This window comes from Eurosta solidaginis, chromosome 1, assembly GCF_040869045.1.
Source record: "Eurosta solidaginis isolate ZX-2024a chromosome 1, ASM4086904v1, whole genome shotgun sequence".
Lineage (NCBI taxonomy): Eukaryota > Metazoa > Arthropoda > Insecta > Diptera > Tephritidae > Eurosta > Eurosta solidaginis.
Window position 1 is genome coordinate 67,175,309 of NC_090319.1, and position 25,324 is coordinate 67,200,632.

At 35.7% G+C, this 25,324-nt stretch overlaps 1 protein-coding gene across 1 annotated transcript in view; it reads left to right on the forward strand.

Moving 5' to 3' along the window:
• LOC137236828 (maternal protein pumilio-like) overlaps positions 1-25,324 on the forward strand; it is a 278,454-nt gene that overhangs the window by 145,534 nt on the left and 107,596 nt on the right. The window contains exons 7-8 of the mRNA XM_067759860.1: positions 17,795-18,035; positions 18,136-18,228. Of these exons, the coding sequence (XP_067615961.1) occupies positions 17,795-18,035; positions 18,136-18,228 (334 nt within the window). The remainder of the gene's footprint in view (positions 1-17,794; positions 18,036-18,135; positions 18,229-25,324) is intronic.

The following is a 25,324-nucleotide window of genomic DNA, read 5'->3' on the forward strand; positions in this document are numbered from 1 at the left end:
ACTCTTCTACTCCGTTTTCATTTGTGTGCTTCTCCAACACGGAGTTCATTGAATCAGCACTACTCTCGCTCCCCGAGTCCGACGCATCGCTTAATTCGTATTTGTCGTCCTTGGATTGCGGCTCAGTCCTCCTCTTTACATCCTCCTTATTACATTCAGGTAATGAGTTGTTCATCTTGGTCGTACGACCACCTGCCCGACAAGGCGGGCTCAGCGGTCCAGTATTATATACGGGGAAAGAACCGTCCGCCACAGCAGCGCCCCTTACTGCGGTAAGGCCATAAATACTTCCCGAGATGGCCCGGTATCGGGAAGGCTCCGTTCGAATACAGCCGAATTTATCCCCTGGCTGCAAATCGTCCAATAGGCACGGTCCGCATAACACCCTGGATTAGTGGGTTGGCAGTTCTTGGTCACCGACATCCCGCCGCCCTCCTATGAGGCGAAACGGCGTAGATGTCAGTCCTAAACAGCTCCGCCTCATAGTCGGGCGCTATGGAGTTCGGCTAAGCCCTCACACCAACGACAAGGTGCCTACCCTAGTGAGGGGCAAAGGGTATAACAGCGAGTTCTTTCTGTGGCACTCTTTATATTAAAAAGTATGTTTGCGCGCCGAAATATATGTTTGCCGAAGGATTTTGGTATAAGTAAGGGAGCGAGTAACTATTTTCTCAGAAAATTCCTAAGACTTATTTCTAGTTCGAGAACATTCAAAAGTCAAATATTGAGGATTTAACAATAAAAGCCGAAATACAAATTAAATGTAATTTAGAAGTATATAAAATTAATAAAAAGGAACAAAAAAGATTTAAGGAAAAAAATAAAAATTTTAGCAAATTCGAAAAATAAACTAGAAAAAAATGTATTAAGGAAAACCAAAAATAAAAAAATGAGAAAAGTTTCAACACATACAAAAACAAAACATTAGAAATAACAATAATAGAAAAAATAGTAATAATAAAATAATAATAATAAAATAATAATAATAAAAAAAATAATCATATAAAAAAAAAATAAAAAATTAATAACATAAGTAAAAATATAATAAATAAAAAATAATAGTAATAAAAATATAATAATAACAAAAATTATGAAAAAAAAGTTAAAAAACAAATAAAAAAACTGAAAGTGGAGAAAAAATTAAGAAGAAATATGCAATCAAGAAAAACTAAAACAAGTGAAATAAAAAAAATATTAAAAAATGTTAAAGTTATCAAAAAATGCAAAATGTAAACATGGGCGCTTTTGAACTAAATTACATCCCCCTTTTTGCCTACTAGCCTAAGTTGTTGAACTGAATGTCTAGCTAAAGAGCATGCATCGTAAGAGCCAGTCTTTTAATGTAGGTTCACAAGCTGTAGGGCGTCGAATTTTCGAATGACCAAAATTAAAAGTAAAATGAAAACGAAGCAAAAGTAAAATAAAAAATAAAATTTAAAAATTAGAAAAAAAGTAATAATAAGAAATATAAAATAAAATACAAAAGTAAAATGAAAATAGAATGAAAATAAATAAAAAATAAATAAAAATAAAAGTAGGTAATATATAAAAACAGAAAATAAATAAATTATAATAAAATAACAAAAAAAAAAAAAAAAATAGAAAAAAAGTAAATAAAAAAAATGGAAAAAGTAAATAAAAAAAAAATAAAAAAGTTAAATCCAAAATAAAAAATAAAAAAAAAAATAAAAGGTCAAGTAAGAAAATAAAAAACTAAATAAAAAGGTTAAATCAAAAAATAAAAAACACTAAATAAACAAACAAAAATGAAAATAAAAAAATTAAAAATTAAATAAAAAATTAAAAATTAAATAAAAAATTAAAAATTAAATAAAAAAATTAAAAATTGAATAAAAAATAAAAATAAAAAAGTGAAACAAAAGGAAAAGTTAAATAAAAAATAAAATTAGTAAAAATTGAAAATAAATAAAAACACAATGAATTAAAATAGAAAATAAAAAAAATATAAAAATAAAAATAGGAATTAGTAAAAAAATAAAAAAGTGATATGAAAAGAATTAAAAAAGCTTAAAAAAGTAAAATTAAAAAGGTATAAAAAAGTAAAACAAAAGGAGAAAAAAGTAAAAATAAAAAAGGTGAAATAAAATAAGTAAAATAAAAAAAGGTAAAATAAAAAAAGGTAAAATAAAATAAGTAAAATAAAAAATGTAAAATGAAAAAAGTAAATAAAAGTTAGTTAAAATAAGTAAAATAAAAAATGCAAAATAAAAAAAATTTAATAAATGTTTAAAAAATGTCAAATAAAAAAAGATAAATAAAAAAAGTAAAATAAAAAAAATTAAAGCAAGAAAAGTAAACAAAAACTAAATATAGTAGACAAAAAAATTTTCTGCGGTGAAGAAAAGTGGTACAATAACAAAAAGCACAATTTGTACAAACTAACGTAAAGACGGAATGTCTCAAATTGTGCGAGAGTGTGATAATAGGGTGAAACTGAAATTAGGAAAGAATGCAAAAACAAAACAGTAAAACCAATTAAAAAAAAACTTAAAAAGTAAAATAAAAACAAAAAAATAAAAAATAAATAATTAAAAAAAGAAAAACAAGAAAACGGAAAAGGTATTAAACAGCATGTGGCTATACGTGACCTACCAGAAGCGTCAATATGTCACACAAAAAAAAAAAAAAAAAAAAAACAAAAACCAAAAAAAAAAAATCTTTTTGAAAAATTCGTAAAAAATTTCATTTCATTGTACTGGGGCTTTTAATGCAATATTGAATATTTTGTAAAAATAAACATTCATGCTTCTGGCAATATGGCGATGACATGTTAAACGAAGGTTTTTATTTTATTAAGTATGTACTCCATTAAGACGATATGACAACATTTTTCTCATAGGTCTAAATAACATGGTTTCATAGACTGCATACAAAGAAAAAGCGTAATCAAAACATTTCATCTAATTATTTATTTAATATAATTTAAATTCATGTAAATGACAGCTCGTTTGCAAATTGTGTCAACTTCAACACCAATTGCAACAATAAAGTTTTATTCAACTCATTCATCATTAATATTTACGTCGCTAAGTTGCGGTCATTTTGTGATTGCATTTCATCATTGCATCCACATAATTCAATGTTAAATGTAATTTCAGAACCGGTTGACTGCTTTTATCCATTCATTTCAATTTATATGTATTTTGTTGGCCATATAATTTATATGAATGTTTTATATAGATACATACATATATAATTTTGCAGTTTGGTCACAAAAGTTTAACCGCATTTGCCACCAGCTCAGCATTTACATACTTGTTGCCGGATTTATTGCTACAGTTAATTTCGTTGGTATGCATATGCTTTTTTCTAAAGGCCGAAACATAATAACGACGAACCTTATATGCGATTTTGAGGGGACTGAATTGGCGAGAAATTATGAGTTTGGAGAACTTCTTTTTTATAAAGTTGGCAGAGTTAACGAAAATTGAAATCGACTGGCAGTAATTGATGTTAATGTTTGCTTCGTACTTTTCACCTCCATTCTTAACCCAATCATTTAACGGTCCATCGTAAGAGTCGGAGATAGAGCGTAGAATCCATTGGTATCGATTAGGCGATTATTGCTTGTGACAACACATATGTGCTCAGTGATTGACTGGACCAACTTTTTTGAGACAAATAAATAATAAGAAAAAATTACCGACGAATATCCAAAAAAAAAATATTTCAATAGAAACAAAAGTTTAACTATTCCTAAACACTAATAAAAAAACTTGTATGTAAATGCGCTTAGAAACCCAATAAAGAAAAATTTGAGAAATAAAATCATGACGATAGCAAAACAAAAATTAAAAATATGAAAAAATAGGGAAAATTAAATAAAGCTTAGCAAATATTTTTAAAAATAAAATATTGAGAAAATATATAAACATTAAAAAATGAAATGAATTAAAAATAAAAAAGATGAAATTAATTAAAAGATAAGAAAAAATTAAATGATAAAAAAAAATATATTTAATGAAAAACAAATAAAAAGTGAATATGAAGTTAATAAAAAAAAGATATTAAGCGGAATATATAAATATATTTTATTAAAAAAATAATATAAGTAAAAGTTTTCAAATAAGCAATAAATTAAAAAATGGAAATAAATACGGAAATAAATTTAAAAGAGTACAAAGATGTGACTCAGTTAAAAAGGATGTAAAAATATTAAGAAAAAATGTATTAGGAAGTAATTGAAAATAATAAATAAATAAAGAAACAAAAAGTCATATGAAGAAAATATAAAAAATAAAAAATTAAATAATAATATAAAAAAATCAAATAATGATACAAAAAATAAATTTGTTTAAAAAAAATCAAAAAACAGTAAAAAAAAAATTTAATCAAAAATTAAAAAGAAATATAAAAACTAAATTTATTAAACAGCTAAAGTTTATTCTATAAATAAAGATTACGACTAATTAAAAACAAACAAAATAAATAATATTAAAAAATAATAAAAAGAAATTATAATAATGGCGGCCACCGTGGTGTGATGGTAGCGTGCTCCGCCTACCACACCGTATGCCCTGGGTTCACGCCCCGGGCAAAGCAACATCAAAATTTTAGAAATAAGGTTTTCAATTAGAAGAAAATTTTGCTAAGCGGGGTCGCCCCTCGGCAGTGTTTGGCAAGCGCTCCGGGTATATTTCTGCCATGAAAAGCTCTCAGTGAAAACTCATCTGCCTTGCAGATACCGCTCGGAGTCGGCATGAAACATGTAGGTCCCGTCCGGCCAATTTGTAGGGAGAATCAAGAGGAGCACGACGCAAATTGGAAGAGAAGCTCGGCCTTAGATCTCTTCGGAGGTTATCGCGCCTTACATTTTTTTTTTATTTTATAATAACTAAATAAAAAAAAATTATAGTAAATAAAACAAAAAGGTATATAAAAGCAACATTAACGTCATAAACTAACGAAACCACAGGGAAAATAACAAAAACAATAATAAATGTACATTAAAAATAAAACATATATATATAATGTACATTAAAAATATAAAATTATTAAAAAAATTAAAAAACTATCACAAAAATTAAAAACTTCTTAAAATGTTTAATAATTTGCGACGGACAGAGAAATTGACTTAAAGAATTTTTTTCATACATTAATAATAAGCAATAAAGGCACTCACCGCTTATTAAAAAATCTTTAAAAAAGTGAAAAAAAAAATATTACTGAAATTAAAAAAATAAAGCTCAAATTGAAAAAATATAGCTCAAATTGAAAAATATTGTAAGAAAAAAATATATCAAGAATAAAAAAATATAAGAAAAAAAAATACCAAAAATTAAAAAAAAAAAATAAATAATAAAAAAGAAATTTAAAATTTCGATGAAATAAAAAAGTTAACAAAAAAATATAACGTTAGCTTAATGTGAAAATGTGCTAAGTCACTTTTTTTGAAAAATTATATTTTATATCACAAGAAAAAATATTTTAATTTTCAATTTTTACGTGCCGTTTGTAGTGATGTGTAAATGTGATAAGTCGTCCACTGTTCAAAAAAAATGTGCCAAGTCAACCAGTCAATAATATCAATCTGAATTACTAGGCATTTCTTTGTGCGCGCATTTTATTTACTTATTTAATTCATTCCGTCTAAAAGTACATGCTTTGTTGTTGTTGTTTTATTAACGATAAAGACACTCCCCGAAGGCTTTGGGACGATGTTGATGGTCCTTTGCTGCATATAGATCCGGCACGTTCCGGTAACAAAGCACTATTAAGGTACTAGTCCGACCATCTCGGGAACGATTTGTATGACTACATTAAACCTTCTAGGCCATCCCGTCCTCACCACCCCCTAGTTCCATGAGGAACTTGGGATCGCCAGAGCCTCGGCTGTCAATGAAACAGAATTCGCCACGGGTAGGTGGGGTTGGCAATTGGGTTGGAGAAGCTACATATATATTGACCTAGGAACGCCATGAGAGGGTTGCCTACACAACCCCTTGAAATTGGATTCAACCATAAATAAATGCTTTGCGCTGACCATAATCTACTTCAATTCTTACATGTCGATAACTACATGCTTTCTTACAGACTAGTTAAAAAGAGAAAACAATTCAAGCTTAAACTTATATAAGCTGTTATTAAAATTAAGAACACTACTGAATCGATTTGCTAGATGTATAGTCCTAGTTATGGGTTCATTCATAGCATAATTCGTTTTATTAGTTATTTAGATAAATAATCTATTATGCCGAAGATCACGCATTGGAATATATGGAATGAATAAATTAGATAAATCAGAGCAATTCGTGCTAACGTTTATTACACTATAGGCAAGCATGAGTGAGATTCAAGTTGTTCTGTCACGCAAAGCCTGAGGACCAAGCAATTTGCACCTGCTGGTATATGATGGGAGGCCGTCTGACCAGTGAAGCATACGTAAAGCAATTTTTGTAAAAAAAAATTTGAACTTTCTCAATTTTATAGCAGTTATATTCATAGAAAGGAACTCCATATTATTGAGCAATATTCAAGATGACTTCTGACCAAGGATATATAAAGTGCCTTCAACGTCATAGGCTCCTTAAAGTCATTGGTGTTACGTCTACTGAACCCAACCATTGCAACAAATTTTGAAACAGCGAAGTCAATGGTACTAGAAAAAGAGAGTTTGGGGTTAAAAATTACACTCAAGTATTTACTCCTTTGACAACGATTAAGAGATTTAGTATTTAGTTAGTAGATAAAGTATGTGGCAGTTGTCTTTTTGGAATAAGACACAACACAGCATTTTTTTGAATTTAAATATAAATTATTGTCTGCGCACCATCCGGCAAAAAGAGTCCAGATCAGAACCGTTAGAAATAGTTTGGCAAATAAATAGTATTTTTTTGTGAAATATATAGTTTTAGTGTTTTATTTCAATCAAGTGCTAATTCAGGAGAAAAAATTTGTTATGAGTGCGGAAATTGTGCTAAGTCATAAAATAGTAGCTGCGTTGGCATACATGATTTTTATTTATCTTTTTCAAAGCCTCTACACTCAAAAGCATTGCAATTAAGGTATCCTCATTCACAGTTTTGAAAAAAGGTTATTTCAAAAGTTATTCATTTTTTTCGTCTCCTGTAAAATTTGTAAAAGTTGACTTAGCACATTTCCACATTAAGCTAATAATAAAAAACCGAAAAAAAGAAAACATTAACAAAGTGAAGAAGAGGCCCACTCTCTTTTTACATAAAATACTAGGATACATCATCCCTCTGTTTATTAATACAAATCTGTTGAACGAATAAATCGTTATTAGAACATTAGCTAATTTGGCTGCCGTTACACGGGGAAAAATTCGTTCTTCGTCGGTACTGTGTTTCGGCCTTTATGGACTTTCTTTCAATGCTGTGTTATGCAAATACTTTTTTTGTTATTTATTGCTAGGATATTTCATAAGTTTTTCGACCAATTGAAATATTAACCTGAATTTCTTAGAGCATAGAAAATCGTGTCCAAATAGAGTTTCTGTGATTTTTTTTTTTACAAATATCTTCAACATTAATCGTAGATCATTTCGAAATAGCAATTTTCCAGTGGATGAATACCATTTCAAAAAAAAATCAATACATTTAATTTATGCCTTCTTTTTTCTTTATTGCTCTAGTTTCAAAAATTTCGATTTCAAGTTTTAGCTTAAATTTTATTTCCTGCAATTTTTACTTCGTCTTCTTTTTTGCTCTTTGAGCCTGACCCACGTACGAGCTTGATTCAAATTTCTTTGTTAATTTGCTTTTTAGCTGGTTGGGGCTTTTATTGGGTCACCGTTTAAAGGTGTTTGTGTGAATATGTGCGTGTGTTGGCGCGCGTTTTCGCCTCAATAGGCTCGGCAACCAAAGTAAATCAACTCAACTACATACCAACCAACTCTTCTGTTGCCAATTTCTTCCGTCTGCTACTGTGCGCTTTTATCCTCACGATTTGTGCCTTTATTGTCTATCAAAAAGTGAAACTACTTTTGTGTGTGCTGTGAACTACGCTTTTTTTTCTTTGAATTTAAACTTTTTTGTTTTGGACTTCTTTTGGCCTTTTTATGTCTTTTTTTTCAACTTTTGATTTTTGTATATCAACTTTTATTTTCAGGCGACCTATTTTATGCTGCTTTTACGCTTCACCTTTTTTTTTTGCTAGATACACCTTATTATTACTATCTTATTTCGTTTTCTTGTTATACAATTTCATTTATGCCTTTGACTGCTATCAGATAATGACCAATACTGCGGTTTAGGTCGCCTTTTTTACGTTTTTTATTGTTGTTGTTGGTATGCTATTAAATTTATGATTTCCAAAGATCTTATTTTAACATATTTTTTTAATCACATTTTTAACACGATTTGAAGGTCAACATACCTTTACACTTGGGCTCTTAGTTCTTAAAGTTTATGCGACTAATTAAGCCAAAACCTTGAAAAGTGTTGAAAAGTTTAAATAATGATAAAAGTCACTCATCAGCTGCTAAGCAATTAAATCAGATTGATGATTAAGTTAACTCTATTACGAATAGGGTGTCATAACTCGAAGAAAAATTAACGGATCGTAATGAAATTGTGTACACATATTTTCCTTATAGCAGAAAATGTTTCTAGTAAAAATGGACGGGATCGGTTAAAGACCACGGCAACTTAGATATAAAAGAAGTTTAAAAGGGTCGTAGACTAGAATATTTAGCTATAACTTAACAAAAAAAAGTTTTGAATCAATGATATTTCACTTATCAAGTTATAATTGTAAGAGGAAATGGGGAGACGTTTTTTTTAAACGGGCGGTGCCACGTGTTATGTAGAAAAGTAATTTATCTGAAATTAAATGTGCAATAGAAGCTCACACTGAGTATATAATGTTCGGTTACACCCGAACTTAGACACCTTCACTTGTTCATTTATAAATGTTTGTTATTTAAATTTTTTTACAATTGTTTTTGTTCTTAATTTTTTCTTTAAGTTTTTTAGTATTATTGATATGTTTTTTTGTACTTATTTATAATATTATTAACTGCTTATTATTGGCGGCCACCGTGGTGTGATGGTAGCGTGCTCCGCCTACCACACCGTATGCCCTGGGTTCACACCCTGGGCAAAGCACCATCAAAAATTTAGAAACAAGTTTTTTCAATTAGAAGAAAATTTTCCTAAGCGGGGTCGCCCCTCGGCAGTGTTTGGCAAGCGCTTCGGGTGTATTTCTGCTCTCAGTGAAAACTCATCTGCCTTGCAGATGCCGTTCGGAGTCGGCATAAAACATGTAGGTCCCGTCCGGCCGATTTGTAGGGAAAATCAAGAGCAGCACGACGCAAATTGGAAGAGAAGCTCGGCCTTAGATCTCTTCGGAGGTTATCGCGTCTTACATTTATTTTTTTAACTGCTTATTATTATTTTCTTTTTTTATTGTCTATTAATGGAGCTTTTGATATGTTATTTATTATTATTTTAATATAATTTTTTTGTTGTTCTTATAATTTTGTTGTTATTTCTTTTATATTATTATTTACATATTTATTATGTTTCTTTTTTATTAATTTTTTTAGACTGATTTTTTTAAAATAAATTTTAGATTTTTTTCTTTATATTTATATTAAGTGCTTTAATATTTTAGTTATTATTTCTTTTACTTTATTTAAATTTTAAAATTTTTATGTTCTATTAATTAAATGAAATTATTTTTGTTTTTTCCCATTTATAATTTTTGATATTAGTGTTAGTATTATTTTTATTACTACTATTTTTTTATTACTACTTTTTTTAATTTTGTTTTATTCTTTTTAATTTCCTTTTTTGATAATTACTTTTCAAAGTTAATTATTATATTTAAATTTTTATTTAATAACATTTTTTCCAGGTAATTTTGTACATTTAGTAATTTTTTTGAAAGAGGTGGTCCTAAAAGGTGCAATAAATTAGCGGATAGTACCGGCTGTTTATATATAATTGCTGTTGTTGTGTTAATGGTGCTGCGTCCCATCTAATAGACTTTCACGAATTGTATTTATTTATTTATTTCGAAAATCAGAAACAACAAATTCAAAACTAAAAGAAATTCAAAAATATTACTACAAAACAGAGCTAAGTAAGTTAAGGAAAATAGATTTAGAAAAAGAAAAATCAATTTCAATTGAATTAGAGATCTCATTCGATACGAAATAACAAAAAACCCGCTCTATTTAATTTAAACATTAAATTTCGTGCCGCAATCGAAGACAAATTGACCACAGTGCATGGAAAGTAAAACACACAAAAGTTTGCTGCACCAGCCCGCATTAATTGCGATAAAAAAGGCGGGAAGAAAAAACGAGTCCAAAACAACGTCTAACAGCGCAGATGACAGACAAGCAAGAGTAGGAAGAAAGCAAATAAATGAGAGAAAACGAATGCAAAAATATAATAAATAAACAAATAGGAGTAAAAATAAACATCAAAGTGAATGTAACGCGCTAGAGCAGACAATTGCAGCGGTTGTGGGTAGATATCTAAATGTATGTATGTATGTATGTTTGTCTCAGTGTACTTAGTCATAGCTGATTTGTGTTGTTTTTTATTTACTTTAAGGCTAAAGTAAAATAATGAATGAATGATTGACGCCACTATTACCTTGTCGTAGTGCGGCGTTTGTTGCTTTGGCATTTAAATACAAATTTCAAATGCTTTATAAATTTACTCAAAATTGTTTCCAGTGTTGTGCATACTTACTAATTGAATTTTTCAAAATTTAGTATTTATTGCGTACGTTTTTCATATTGTGGCTATTTTTGCGTTGGTGAAGCAATGCAATGTTTTTGTTTGCTGAAATAAAAGCGCTTGGTCAGCAGCAGCAAGTTTGTTTCTTAAGTCTATTGTGTGCTGGCGTAGTAAATGCAGTGTGTTTTTTTTCTGCCAAATATATGTAATATATTTATAATATTCTTTTTTTTTTGATAATATCGGGGACAACTTCATGTTAACAAGTTTAAAAACTTTATGCAAAGAGTGGGGAAATTCGGATATAATTTTTATACCGTTCAATATAATCGTAGGTCGTTCCCTTTCTGTCGCGAGCGCTGAGTTTCACATGTTGTCGATACCGCATATTACTTACTTAAACGTTTAAACGGTTATGGCCATCAAACAAGGCGCGTCCGTCGCCTCGTCAACTGGCGCCAATTGGTCACACCAAGGGAGTTTAAGTCGCTCTCCGCTCTCTGTCTGCATGCCCCTGCACCATATGGCAGGACGGGTATGATAAGTGACTTGTAAAGCATGATTTTCGTTTGCCGAGAGAGGACTTCACTTTTCAATTGCCTACCTAGTCCAAAGTAGCATTTATTGGCAAGAGTGATTCTTCGCTGGATTTCAGAGCTGATGTTGTTGTTAGTGCAAATGCTGGTAACCAAATAAACGAAGTCTTTTACTATTTTTAAATTATGGCTGCCAACAGTAGCGTGATTGCCAAGGCGCATATGCGCTGACTCTTTGCTCGATGACAGCAGGTATTTCGTTTTGCCCTCATTCACCATCAAACACATATTTTCTGCTTCTTTTTCCAATTTGGAGTGAGCAGAACTTTCGGCGCGGGTGTTCACGCCGACGATATAAATGTCATCAGCATACGCCAATAATTGCACGCTTTTATAGTATATTGTTCTAGCGCGGTTTAGTTCTGCATTTTGATTTTCTTTAGCTTCAAATTAAAGAATCGCACGATAGAGAGTTACCCTGTCTGAAACCTCGTTTAGTTTCCAACGGCTCGGAGAGGTCCTTTCCAATTCTGTCTGAGCTGATGGTGTTGCTCAACGTTATTTTGCACTGATGTATAGTTTTGCAGGGAAACCAAACTCAGACATAGCGCCATATAGGCAGCTCCTTTTCGTGCTGTCGAAGGCGGCTTTAAAATCGACGAAGAGGCGATGTGTGCCAATTCTTTTTTCGCCTTTTTTTCCACAAGATTTGGCGCATTGTGAAAATCTGGTCGATGGTAGATTTACCAGGCCTGAAGCCACAAGGTCCAATGAGCCGATTCACGGGGCAAAGAATACTTAGATTCCAATCGTCGGGCATGCACTCGTCCGACCATATTTTGCAAAGAAGCTGATGCATGCGCCTTATCACTCCTCGCCACTGTATTTGAGTAGCTCCACAGGCAATATATCAGCGCCCACGGCCTTGTTGTTTTTTAATCTGGTTATTGCTATTCTGACTTCGTCATAATTAGAGGAGGGATTCAAGTTTTCTAATTTGAAAGTAAATAAAAGTAATGTTTTACTGTCGTCGCTTGTTGCTCTAATACATTACACATGTAATGTGAATAGCGCACATTCGTGACGCTGCGGTTACTAAGCACACGTTGAGTGTCAGCTCAATAAATGATAAATTACCATACAAACGTGTGCAGCGAGTGTTCTCACACAACAAAGACAAATCTATTTTGAATGTCATTAATAAGTAACTTTTCAATTTGCAAATGCTTAGGTTAGGTCAGTTATATCTTACAAAAATGGTACAAACGTTAGGTTAGGTTAGGTTGAACTGCGTTCCATGAGGACCTTACATAGACTGAATGGGTCGGTAGTGTTACCAGAAGTTTGTTTTAACGACCAAACTGAAAAACCCTATAAAAACCAGGACCTATGTTATAAAATAACTCCTTCCTCTTTTCAAACACCAGAAGCTTTCTCGGACTTCAGCCACTGGCTGCTTCTAGATCTGACAGCTGTATCACTCCTAATAGCTGGATTCTTAGTCTGGCAAGCGCAGGGCACGAGCACAGAATGTGCTCTTTCGTTTCCGCCTCCAACCCGCACTTCCTACATCTGCTATCACTGTCCAAACCTAATTTAAAGGCATGTGACGCCAGAGCGTCCAGTCAGAATACCTGTCATGAGTCTACAGTCCTCTCCCTTTAATGATAGCAGTAACTTTGTTAGTCTAAGGTTGTAAGACCTACACATGATTTTCGACACTTTGCAGCCCAGCGCTTGGATCCACGCCTTGGTCGATCATTGCAACTCTTGCCTTCTCTCAATCTCGCCCAATCTAATTGGGACGTCTACGGAGCAAGCTTCAAGGGATGCGCCCTTTTTAGCTAGTTCATCTGCTTTGTCATTCCCATCTATTCCCATATGCCCTGGGACTCAATATAGATGTATGCTTCTCCGATTCTTCCGATTCTTTCCAGAGATTGCTTACACTCTAACACACTTTTAGATGCTGTGCTATGCGAGATTATTGCCGTAATTCCTGCTTGACTGTCAATATAACAGTTAATACGGTTGCAGTTTAAGCTATTCTCTTCCAGTGTTTCTACTACTTTGGTTCCGGATCAGCACAGTATACCGCAGACCCTACTCCTTCCACTACTTCGGAACCATCTGTGTACACATGCATCACTAAGTCCAAAATGGTTTGATGACTTTAGATTGTCAAACGGTTGGCACGTGACTTGATGATTGAGTCCCAAGTATGCAACCAGCTTTACATGCTGCAATACACTTCATGGGGTTTGCTGTCGAAATTTTTTCCTTTTTGAGAATGTCTGATGTTATTAATTCAAAAATGCTGGAAAGGATTTAGTGACTTGCTTGAACGCCGATTATATAGAATCTGGGTGTCAATTCCCTAACTATGAAAAACTGAAAAATGTACACTTATTGAAAACTCATTTGCACACAAAATTTACACTTTAAATTTTCATTCGATTCTGTAAAGTATTGGGCATATTGTTTTGCTGAACGAGCGCTGAATGTAAAATTCATATGTCAGTGAGAAAATGTTGATCAAACGCCATGAAAAGAAAAAACTATGGTGATTATCAAGGGGTTGATAAGAGCAATACAAAAGCTTCACAGCTTCGGCAACCCAATTGTCAACCTCACCTACGCGAGGGGAATTCTGTTACAAATATGAATGTATCAACCACATATATAGCAGGCGAGGCTCTGGCGACCCCAAGTTCCTCATGGAACTAGGGGTGGGGGGATGTATGGCCTAGAGGGTTTAACGTGGTCATATTAATCGTTCCCGAGAGGGTTGGGGAAGTGGCTCAACTGCGTTGTACCGGATCGTACCGGATCTATGTATATCCGGCAACCACCGACTACCAACTTCGATAACACTCCCCAAAACCTTCGAGGAGTGTCTATCGTTAATACAACAACTAGAACAAATAGGGTGATATTCTACTTAACAGTAGATATGCTCAAGCAACGAAAATTGTTAAAAAACTGACAAAGTTCGTGCACTACGAGGAGCGGTAGAACGAATATAGATCTGCTGAGCATCTAAAAAAAAGGCATAGGAAAGGGATTCTTATTTTAAAATATCGGTGCAAACATCGAATGCTCTTGGGGAATAGCAAGATTTGGGAAATTCCTATCTGGGAACGAAATAGATGATGGACAGATAAAGAAGAAGAATGAGGAATGGGCATCAGTAGAAGTCCATTAAGGCGTTTTTAGATGCACGTTATCCACTAGGAAATGATGCGAAGGAGTCGACAGATAGTGCTTACATTCCGATCTCGGAACGATTATTGCCAGTGTTGACTACGAATAGCAAACTCGAATGGTCGGTAAAACTTCTGCCAGGTCTAAAGCACCGCGTCCAGATGGCATATTCCCTGTCATGGTACAAATAATGGTGAAAATGATCATATAATATGTTACTACTCAAAACCCTTAAGAGTCCAATATATGTGCCTATAAAATCGTATATAGACAAAGACTGTTTTCATCAGAACAGCACACGTACACCCAAAAGCAAGTCGATATACTCTGTACTGTAGAGAGCCCTGGACAACAAGGCGTACGCCTTAGGTATCTTCTAAGATTTTTCTGGGGCTTACAATCAAACGTGTGATAAACTAAAGCCTTAATTTCATTATAGCACATCCCTCTTTGAAGAGTTGGATCGTCTGCATGTTGAGTTCCCGAAAGATAACTTCGAAATGGGGTCAATATGACGCATTTGATTGGGCGCAAGAGTTACAGTCGCCACTGCTGTGTACACTGGTCGTCCGTCAACTCTTAGGGCGGTTCGACGATGCATCGGTCAAATTCACGGCATGTAGCAAATCCCTGTCATCAATTAGCTGTCTGATGAATAGGGCGCTTAGGGATATAAATACCTGGGATCCGACTTCTCAATTTGGACAAGGGAGCACATAGTTCAAAATATCTAGAATAATTCTCAACCCTAAGACCTTGCATCCATGGTTAGTATAGCGTCATATCAAATCGTTCCAGGGACGGTCGGCTTAGTTCTTACCTGATCATACCGGACTATATCCGATAAAAGACCATAAATACCCAAAGCCCTCCCCAAACTAATTCTTAAGGCAACAACAGCGATGTTTCCGAAAGGACAGGGTGTGGGTATGTGCTGCCAGATCACTGTAGTGTCCTTCAGGAGTCAGACGTGACCAAAGTAGTGGAGGTGTACTGTAATGTTAACTTACATCAATACTGGGTGGTCGGTAACATGGGAATAGGTGTAAATGAAAGAGAGATTGACCGTCGGCCACCCATCCAAAATGACGGAGATAAAAAGGAGGCACGAGCTGCTCAAGATGAATCAACCAGAAAAGACGTGTAATAAAGCGCAATGCAAGTCTTACAATATTAGACTAACAAAGTTACTCTTATCACTAAAGGTGTGATTGCCGGCTCAGGAAGGGCGTAATTACTTATAAATTATATCCCGATAGTGACAGCGTGTGTGCGGGCTGCAGGAAAAAATGGTTGGGAACGATATGTGTTCATGTACAGGTCTCGCCAGTGAAGTACCTACCAGCTATCAGATCTCCAAGGGTAGTTCCATGAAATCTTTAAGTGTTGGCCATGATATCGGAGTTGTTTCAGAACATATATAAACCCTGGTTCTTGATGGTGCTTTCCAATGTGGTCGGGAAACAATATTCTGGAAACATTATGGACACATATAGTTTCACCTTACTAAATTATGCTGAGGAAGCGAAATCTAGTCCCTGTCGTTTGTAAACCCAACTGTCGTTAGACAATACTCCAAACAGACGAATGGCGTTCTAGTATGTCAGGCACGTATGTTTGTGCCAGAAAATCTTGTTTGCAGATCAAATATTAGTCTGAATTTATAGCTAACAGCTAGTAGACTTCTTAATGCATTTCCTCCTGAGTGGAACTTCAGCCAACCGAAGGAGATGTGCGTTTGGGGTTTTGAAGGAAAATTGGTTAATAAACAGAGTGTGAATATGTACGAGTCGTTTTTAGGCGTCATGGACACCTGATGAGAAATTTGAGCTAGAGCAAGGAGAGTGCGTACGATGTTTTAACCAGAAGATACTCAATTAGGAGAAGTTTCGACCGTTAGAACTTTATTTTGCTTCAATCAGTTTAATAGGAAAGGTTTTTCGAAAGCATCGTGTCGGTTGTGTTGATATCTAAATTTCTAAGAGTTTATAAGAAAACTATGGAGTTTCATTTCAACCTTAAGAGGTTTGAAGTGATGATGTCCGACATTGGGTCTAAAAAACTCGGTAAATCCATAAGAACAAGCGCACGGAGCGCTATTATGATGCTCTTTCACCTGGAACCAGTCGCTGCTGATTTAAGCAAGGGCTAGTTCGACCTCCGTTCAAACCATTTCGTTCAGTCAATGAATCTGATGATATCTTTTACGGAGCTTTTAGCAACTTTCTAAAGTTCCGACAGTACATAACTGCCTATGGTTTTAAAGTGTGTGCTAGAGCTGTGCCTTTTCTTAGAATGTATGACAAGCGAGCAATATTCCTTGAACTATTTAGCAATTCCTCAGTTCTCCTACTATCGTAAGTTGGCCAAGATTGCTTGGTTACCATGCAATTAACCGAGGAGTACCAATTGGAGACCGCTACCTCCTAGTATCTGCTATTTTTTTGTTCGTTTGTTTGATTGTTGTGAGTGAATGGTGCATCTCGACCACCTCCGCTACATCTAGCAGCGCTATTGCCTTTACAAGTTCGTCTGCCTTCTCGTTGTCAATAAACCCTCTATCTTGGAACCCATATTTGCGTGATGATTTAGAAGTAACCCGCGACATGAAGCGACCGCTCGTAGCTGCTGACGCTCTTAGCCGAAGTGAGTGGGGAGTTAAGCGTCACGTCGGCAGCTTGACTAACTGCAAAAATGCAAACCTTGCTTCATTTCATCGAGCCCTCCGAGAGGACCTCTATACCCAGAACGACCGCTTGGAAGATACTAGCCTACTCAGGAAGATGGACGGACAGGTTTATGGGTATGGAGATAACGTCTAGAATCAGTTAAAACTTTTAGCTTTCTTCCTTCAGAACTCTTTGTTGGATAGCTTTTGAGTTTGTGCTGAGAATAAACACCTTTGCTTTACTGTTCATTGAGTTTATCCACCATATCCATTTCTGCTTTAGTCTAAAGTCACAAACAATTTAATACACCATACCAAAAAACAAATTGCAGTTCAAAAGCCATGGCACAAATTGTTGCTTTGTCCCAAACACGGTTTGGAAGCTGCTGGAAGAGTGGAACACAACAGCCAACAGCAAATCGTCCCAAATAAATGCAGTTTAGTACTAACGGTTTAAGTCATCGCTAAATTTTCATTACGATTGCTTTGCAGTGGCTATCAAACTGATTTAATGTAAAAATTTGTTCGTTGGCTTCAAAACTCAATTGATAACTGGTAACTGGTCTAATGCTATATAACTTGATTGAGATATGGTGAAAAATTATACTTTTTCACCACTTAATTGGGCTGCATAAAAATTTGAATGTCTTAATTTTTTAAAATTTTGATTAAGATAAACCTTTTAAATCATTCCCATTTTGTTTTTCTAGTCGTACACCTGGCTCACGTCAACCATCACCAGCCGAAGAAACGCTGCCACGTCCACCCACACTACTCGACCCAAATCAACATGGTGGTTTCCCAACACATCCTTTTAATCATATGCTCGGTTCCATGGACCATCAAGGTGGACCGGGCAATCAAATGAATTCGTATCCGCCGCATCAAATGCAAATGGGTCAACTACAACCACCAGTAATGAACGGGGTTGGAGGCATGCAAATGGCGCAGGTAAATAAAAAACGCTTAAAATTAAAATTTTATTTAAAACATATAGAAAATTAAAAGTCTTAACGAAATTTAATTACATACCGTTTTCTCTATTATTTAGAGTCCCATGATGAATCATCAGCAACAAGGACCAAATCAGATTGAATCTCCTGGTAATTTATTGCAGCAACAACCACCAAATTTTGATGTACAGGTAAGTGTCGATATTTAGTATATTAAAAATAAAAATGTCAATGTAAACTAGAAGAATTGATTTGTGTAAGGGACGCAAGAAATTAAATGGAGTTACACTGAAATGGTAGGCCATTGTCGATAAAAAAAAATCCCGAGTCGTTCCGGTACATAGATCTTAGGGGTAACTTTCGATAATACTCTCACCTGCAAGACGCATGCCACCGAAATTGTATCTAAAGTACAAAGCCGCTTGCCGGCAGCAATTGCGGAAAAGATTAAGAAACGTTCCTAACCACGTACAAAGCAATTGGCCGGCCGCTCATATGCTACCCGTCAACAGTTTGATCACCTGGCCTTAAAAAACGTACTGGAAAAGGCTGCAGGCCTGTCAAAATGCTGCAATCAGAACTGCCATGGGTTGTCTCCTTATAACCCCTGAAAATCACCTACATAGTGAGGACAAAGATCTCAAAATTAAAGTACTTACTTACTTAATTGGCGCTTAACCGTCTAAACGACTATGGCCATCCAACAAGGCGCGCCAGTTGCTCCTTCGCTCCGCCAACCGGCGCCAATTGGTCACACCACCTGGTCCTTCCAAAGGAGTGGGGGCCGCCCTCTACCTCTGCTTCCATAGGCGGGTTCCAATAGAAACACTTTCTTGGCCGGATCATCATCTTTCATTCGCATAACATGGCCTAGCCAACGCGGCCGCTGCGTTTTAATTCGCTGGACTATGTTGATGTCTGCGTATAGCTCGCACAGCTCATCATTAAATCTTCTTCGGTACTCGCCATCGCCAACGCGCAGAGGTCCATACATTTTTCGAAGAACTTTTCTCTCGAACCCTCCCAAAGCCGCTTCATCTGCTGTTGTCATGGTCCATGCTTCTGCCCCATATAGCAGGACGCGTACGCATCAAATTAAAGAAATCGCACGATAGGGGGTCACCCTGTCTGAAAACTCGTTTAGTTTCGAACGGCTCGGAGAGGTCCTTTCCAATTCTGACTAAGCTGATGGTGTTGCTCAACGTCATTTTGCACAGCCGTATAATTTTTGCGGGGAAACCAAATTCAGACATAGCCGCATATAGGCAGCTGCTTTTCGTGCTGTGGAAGACGTCTTTAAAGTCGATTCTCTTTTCACGTTTTTTTTTTTTTTCAAGATTTGGCGCAATGTGAAAATCTGGTCGATGGTAGATTTACCAGGTCTGAAGCCGCACTGATAAGTTCCAATCAGCCGGTTCACGGTGGGCTTCAATATTTCGCACAATACACTTGAAAGAAACTTATATGTGATATTAAGAAGGCTGATTCCACTATAGTTGGTGCATTTTGCAGTATCCCCCTTCTTGTGGACTGGGCAAAGAACACTTAGGTTCCAATCGTCGGGTATGCACTCGTCCGCCCATATTTTGCTAAGAAGCTGCTGCATGCGCCTTACCAACTCCTCGCCGTCGTACTTGAATAGCTCCGCAGGCAATCCATCAGCGCCCACGGCCTTGTTTTTCAATCTGGTTATTGCTATTCTAACTTCGTCATAATCGGGCGGCGGACATTAAAGAGTATAACGAAATGCGGAACCGGCAGTTTTGGCTGAATTGTCACAAATCGGGACACTAGCAAACAACTGCTCGATCTAGCCCCGCCTCCAAGAAGGTTAAGAGAACATCTTCATAATCACTTGGATGAGATCCGGCACCTGCGAACACGGCCGTTTGATCCACACAAGAGTAAGGAGGCGCTCGGCACAATTCACACCGAATCGGTAAACACATTTGCCATGGCGCGCCCGGTGAATCCTGTTATCGATATACAATATCCTACTCTTGCAGAAGAAGAAAGCACACTACCACGGAAGACGCGAGTCCAATGTCTTTCTGGATACTGTAGCAGGTTAAACTCTTACTTGGCCAGAATACACTCCGCCATATGTAATGTATGTCCTGCATGCGGCGTGTTCCCACATGACACCAACCATCTTTTCAATTTACATGTGAAACCTACGCCTCTAACTCCATTCTCTCTATAGTCGAATTAACTTCTCTGTTTCATGTGATTTTTAGTAACTAGGCGCGAACAGAAAAATAGCAGGGACAATTTATCGAATCAGGTTAATTAAATTCTTATGCTAAATGTGTATAATTGAAACTATGCAAACCAATCTCAAAAACGTTTCGAAAAAAATTAGAAAATTCAAGCAAACTTTATAAAACTTTCAAACTTATTATTTTGAGTTTTTTGAGTAAGCAGTTTTTGAGTCCAACGAGTCTTAGTCTTACGAAGTTCAAGTGGTAGGCCTCCCGCAACCCGCAATGATTCTTGACAATTGGTTTTCCGAAGGGTGTTTTTGATTCTCCTCCTTACCATCCCCCTCTCCTTTTTAAGTTTTCTCTCGCTATTGATTGCTTCTCTCGCTCCCCGTTATGCTACTTAATCGTCTTCGTTCTTCCTTGAGCCCCCTTCATCTCGCTATCTTTCCCAGTATGCAAGCCCCTTCCTTACACACTGTTTACCTCCTCCTCCCTTGTTTCAAATAAACTTCTCTCTACGCATCATTTCGACTAGGTACAAATATATGTAACAGAAGTCAATAGAGATAAAGTTGACCAACAATACTAGGTGGCTTTGGTGGAGTACTTTTGTAAATAGATCGATAACCGCAGAAGTGGGGCTTTCGAGTCCCATCCTCTAGAGAAAAAGTTTTGCAACTATTTACATAAGGTATCATCTAAACAGCTGTCGCCTTCCCGTCTGGATGTTACGTTGCTCAAAATTTTCCCAAAATATTTCACAAGGTAGTACTGGCTTTTAAGGATGGGAGGAAGTACAAAATCTTACAGAAAATATTTTAGCATTGGCCAGTTTCATCGCTACAGAAACTTAAGGAGAACTAATCAATACAAATTCGTTAGACTGATGAAACTGTCTACACTGATAAGTGACTCCAACTCTGCTATCACAGCCCTCAAAGGCTAGACTGTATAGTGGGAAAATTTAAGCAAGCCCTAACAACCTCCACCCCGTCAAGCATTCTTAAGAAGAAATTCCCTGCTTGGTGGAACGCAAAATCTAGAGAGCTTAGAATGATAGTAAGACAGACATTCAAAGATGCGCTTTAATATTACAAAAGAAAAGTAAGAAAGTCGGAGACTATATCTTGGCAGTCCTGCTGCTCATTAACAGAGAACATCCGATAGTCCTCAACATTGAGTAAAATTGAGTTCAAAAAATACTACAACAGCCACTTTGTGAGAAGACAAACCCAGAGGGTCTCAAGGGGTTTTGAGACACAATATGTAGTTTTATAACTTCACAGCTTTTCCGAAGGCAATTATCAACCGAGATCATTACTTAAGAAATGGTGGATGGATTTAAAGGTCGAAGTGGTCATATTCAATCGTTCGCAATGCAGTAGAGCTATGTACATCAGAAAGTGCGTTAATTGCTACAACACCAACAACGCGGATACAGCAGCAGGTCACGTAATTTGAACTTTTTGAGTTACTCCCAGCACCCGGAGGGTATCATGGATCCAATTGTTTTTCGTGAGAATTTAAGATTTGTAGCCAACAACATCTAACTGCATCTCAATCATCAGGCCCTGACCGCATCATATCGGTGATGCTGCGGAACTGCGTGATCTTATGGCTGCTAAGTGACTAAAATGCGATAATCACTCTGACTTATATTCCATAAAACCGGAGGAGGACAGCGAACACTTTAAAGCCAAAAGTCTCACATTCTTTACATTAATAAAGATTGTGGAAAGCCTAATAGATATCCACATAAAAAAAAATAAAAACGGATCCAATTCTTTCCAAAGGCCTGGAGTACACCGCAACATTTGCGGGATGGGCCAAAAATGCACTAAGTAATGTGCTGCTTGATCTAAATAGGAATGAAGTAAAGTTGGGAGTATGTGGGGTCTACGTCGTCGATACACTGTCCAGGATATACTGCAACTAAATAAGATCCAGCAAGATGCCTGATAAGACGAAACAAGAAAACTTAGGTCGTACCCAATATACGCACTAAATTTTAACTTTGAGCGCGGTTACCGCTAACCATACACACATGCGTAACTGCAACGAGTCTTGCCATAAGAGTAAGGAGGTTGGGACAAGTTGTGATTCGGTAATAGTGGTTTTCTCCTTTCTTGACGGCCTTTGTAGGTAAGGTTTCCCGCAGTAAGTCAATTATTATCGGCTCCATCGATCAAAGGGACTAATTTAAAAACATCCCATTGTATCTAGCAAAAAGCTGTAAAGAGGTATACTTTTAGGCGCTTTGCTTTATTACTTTTTCGCCACTCCTCCATAATAGCCTATTACTGAAATTAGTAGAAGAGTAGAAGTAGGTAATTGTGAGCTTAATTCGGCCAAACAAATTTATCTTTAATTTCTTCTTGCACTTAAACATTTATTTCAGTCAATAGCAATGGGTTGACCGGCCACCCATTCCCTGAATGGTTAAGTGCATATTTGAAGAGAGTGAAGTCCTTCTGCTTATGCAAGTAAGTAAGTTAAATGTCGACTGAAGTTTGTGTGCATTACAAGTGCTGCCTATTTCTGTTAATGTCCAACAAATGACGGTACTTTAATGCATTGCAGCGATTACATACATACATATCTAGCTCTTTCATTGGGAGCCTTTGCAAATTATGTATTTGTATACTTTGTACATCCTTCTAACTTTTGGACTTTTTAGGTCAACCAGTTGCGCTGCCATTCATTACATATGTGTGTATGTCCCCATACATCCCAACAGACGAGTACCAAACTGCTTTGGTTCGTTTGGTAGCTTAATTGTTGGTAATACTCCTTCATTGCTGTTTGTGCGTTCCCCACTAGTATTTCTCCGTTAATGTCAATTTTGTTTCTGGTTCAGAAATTTAATTGTTTGTATCGCAAATGCAATGCTCATTCAATGTGATAGTGTGAAGGTCTATACTTTTTTGTTTAATTTTTCTCTCAGGGATCAGAGCAGCAATAAATTTGAACTTAAAAAATTTGCAAGCTTTAATAAAAGGTGGTGCTAGGAAATCCATTCAACTCAGCTGTTCAAAGCACATAACACAGATGCAAATAGGAAATCCAGGAACTGATAGAGAGGGCATATATAGGCTGGAAATAGAAAACAGAAAGCTGTGCAAACGGAGGGAGAAGGAGAACGAGTCGGTTTTTTTTTTTAACAGAGTGGTTTGAGTAAGAGTAAGAGAAAAGCGAAGTCACATCGCCTTCAAAGTTTGTATGATGGAAAGAGATATCGACAAAAATATTTAAAGAGAAAAAAATTAAATAAAATGATGGGGAATGGCAAGGGACGATAAATTAAGAGACGAAGAGGTAGCGAGGTAGAGAAAGAAGGGGAGTACGATATAACGACTGAAAAGGGAGAGTGATAGAAAAAAGGATAATGTGGAGAAAGAAAGGTCGACGGAGGAATTATAGTGAAAGAGAGTTGGGTAAAAAAGGGACGAAGGAGAGAAAAAAGTAAAAGGGAGATAGAGACAAAGGATAATAATAAAAAGGAGATAGTATAACAGAGAAAGATAAAAAAAATTTAAATAAAATAAATGTAAGGCGCGATAACCTCCGAAGAGATCTGAGGCCGAGCTTCTCTTCCTATTTGTCGTCGTGCTCCTCTTGGTTTTCCCTACAAATTGGCCGGACGGGACCTGCATGTTTTATGCCGACTCCGAACGGCATCTGCAAGGCAGATGAGTTTTCACTGAGAGCTTTTCATGGCAGAAATACACTCGGAGCGCTTGCCAAACACTGTCGCCGCTTAGAAAAATTTTCTTCTAATTGAAAAACCTTATTTCTAAAATTTTTGATGTTGCTTTGCCCGGGGTGTGAACCCAGGGCATACGGTGTGGTAGGCGGAGCACGCTACCATCACACCACGGTGGCCGCCGAAAAAAAAATAGCAGAAAACGAGGGAAAATTATAGACAGAGGGAGCTAAGAATATACCCGCGGCAGGTAAATATGTCTGTCGTTAGAGGCGACCAAAATATCCGAATGATTCAAGGGGTTTTGTACCGCAACCCTTTCAAAGAATTACCAGCGCAATTTATAGCTTTTCCAACCCAATAGTCAACCTCACCTAGCCGTCGCGAATCCTGTTTCTTTAGCAGCCGGGGCTATGGCAGCTCCTAGTTCCTAGAAGGTTCTATGTGGTCATATTAAATCGTTCCCGAGATGCTCGGGCTGGTACCTTAATGGTGCTTGTTACCGGAACGTACCGGATCAAAGGACTACCAACCTCGATAACACTCCTCAAAACCTTCGGGGAGTGTCTATCGCTACAACAGCAATAACAAACACATAGACAGAGGGGTAGAGATAAGGAGAAAAGGGAGCAAGAGATATAGATTTAAAAGGGAGAGAGAAAAAAAAGAAGGTATGGATAAATAAATAGGTAAAGAAGGGGTGAAGGAAAAGAAAAAACAAAGAGGGAGAGAGAAAGAAATAGGGAAATACAAAACAGGCGAAATATAGATAGATGAAGAGAAAAAAAGTAGCGAGAACAAACAAACAATGAAAGATAAAGATGGAGAAATAGAGAGAGATGGAGGAAAGAAATATATAGAGAAAAAACAATTGTGAAGCATAGGGAGTAGATTTTTTAATTTTTTTAAACTTTCGAATTGAAAACGGTTTATGAAAATAGATTTTTTTTTCTAAAAACAAAAAACAATAAAATAAGATAGTTTTGGGCTTTTAAATGTTCGAAAGTTTCGATATCGAAAAGTGTTCGTTAAAGAAATTTGCGCAAATGCGATTAAATCGATGATTAAAAAATTTTAATAAATATATTTAGTTTTGCTGATTTTTTTTTAGAAATTCATAAATGATTAATTCAAATTCAAAAAATGTTAAAGTTTTCGTATCATTCGATAATTTAAAAAAATTTTGAAAAGGGGTTTTTTGTGCAAAGGGAGAGGTCAAAAATTTCATTAAAAACTTTTTGAGGTTTTCTGAATAAATTTTGGATATATTCGATATCAAAAATTTTTTTTTTAATATTCTGGAGAATATCGTTCTGCTCTTTATTAAAAATCTGTAATAATAGTTTGGGCTCTGAATTTGTTGAAAAAACATTAGATTTC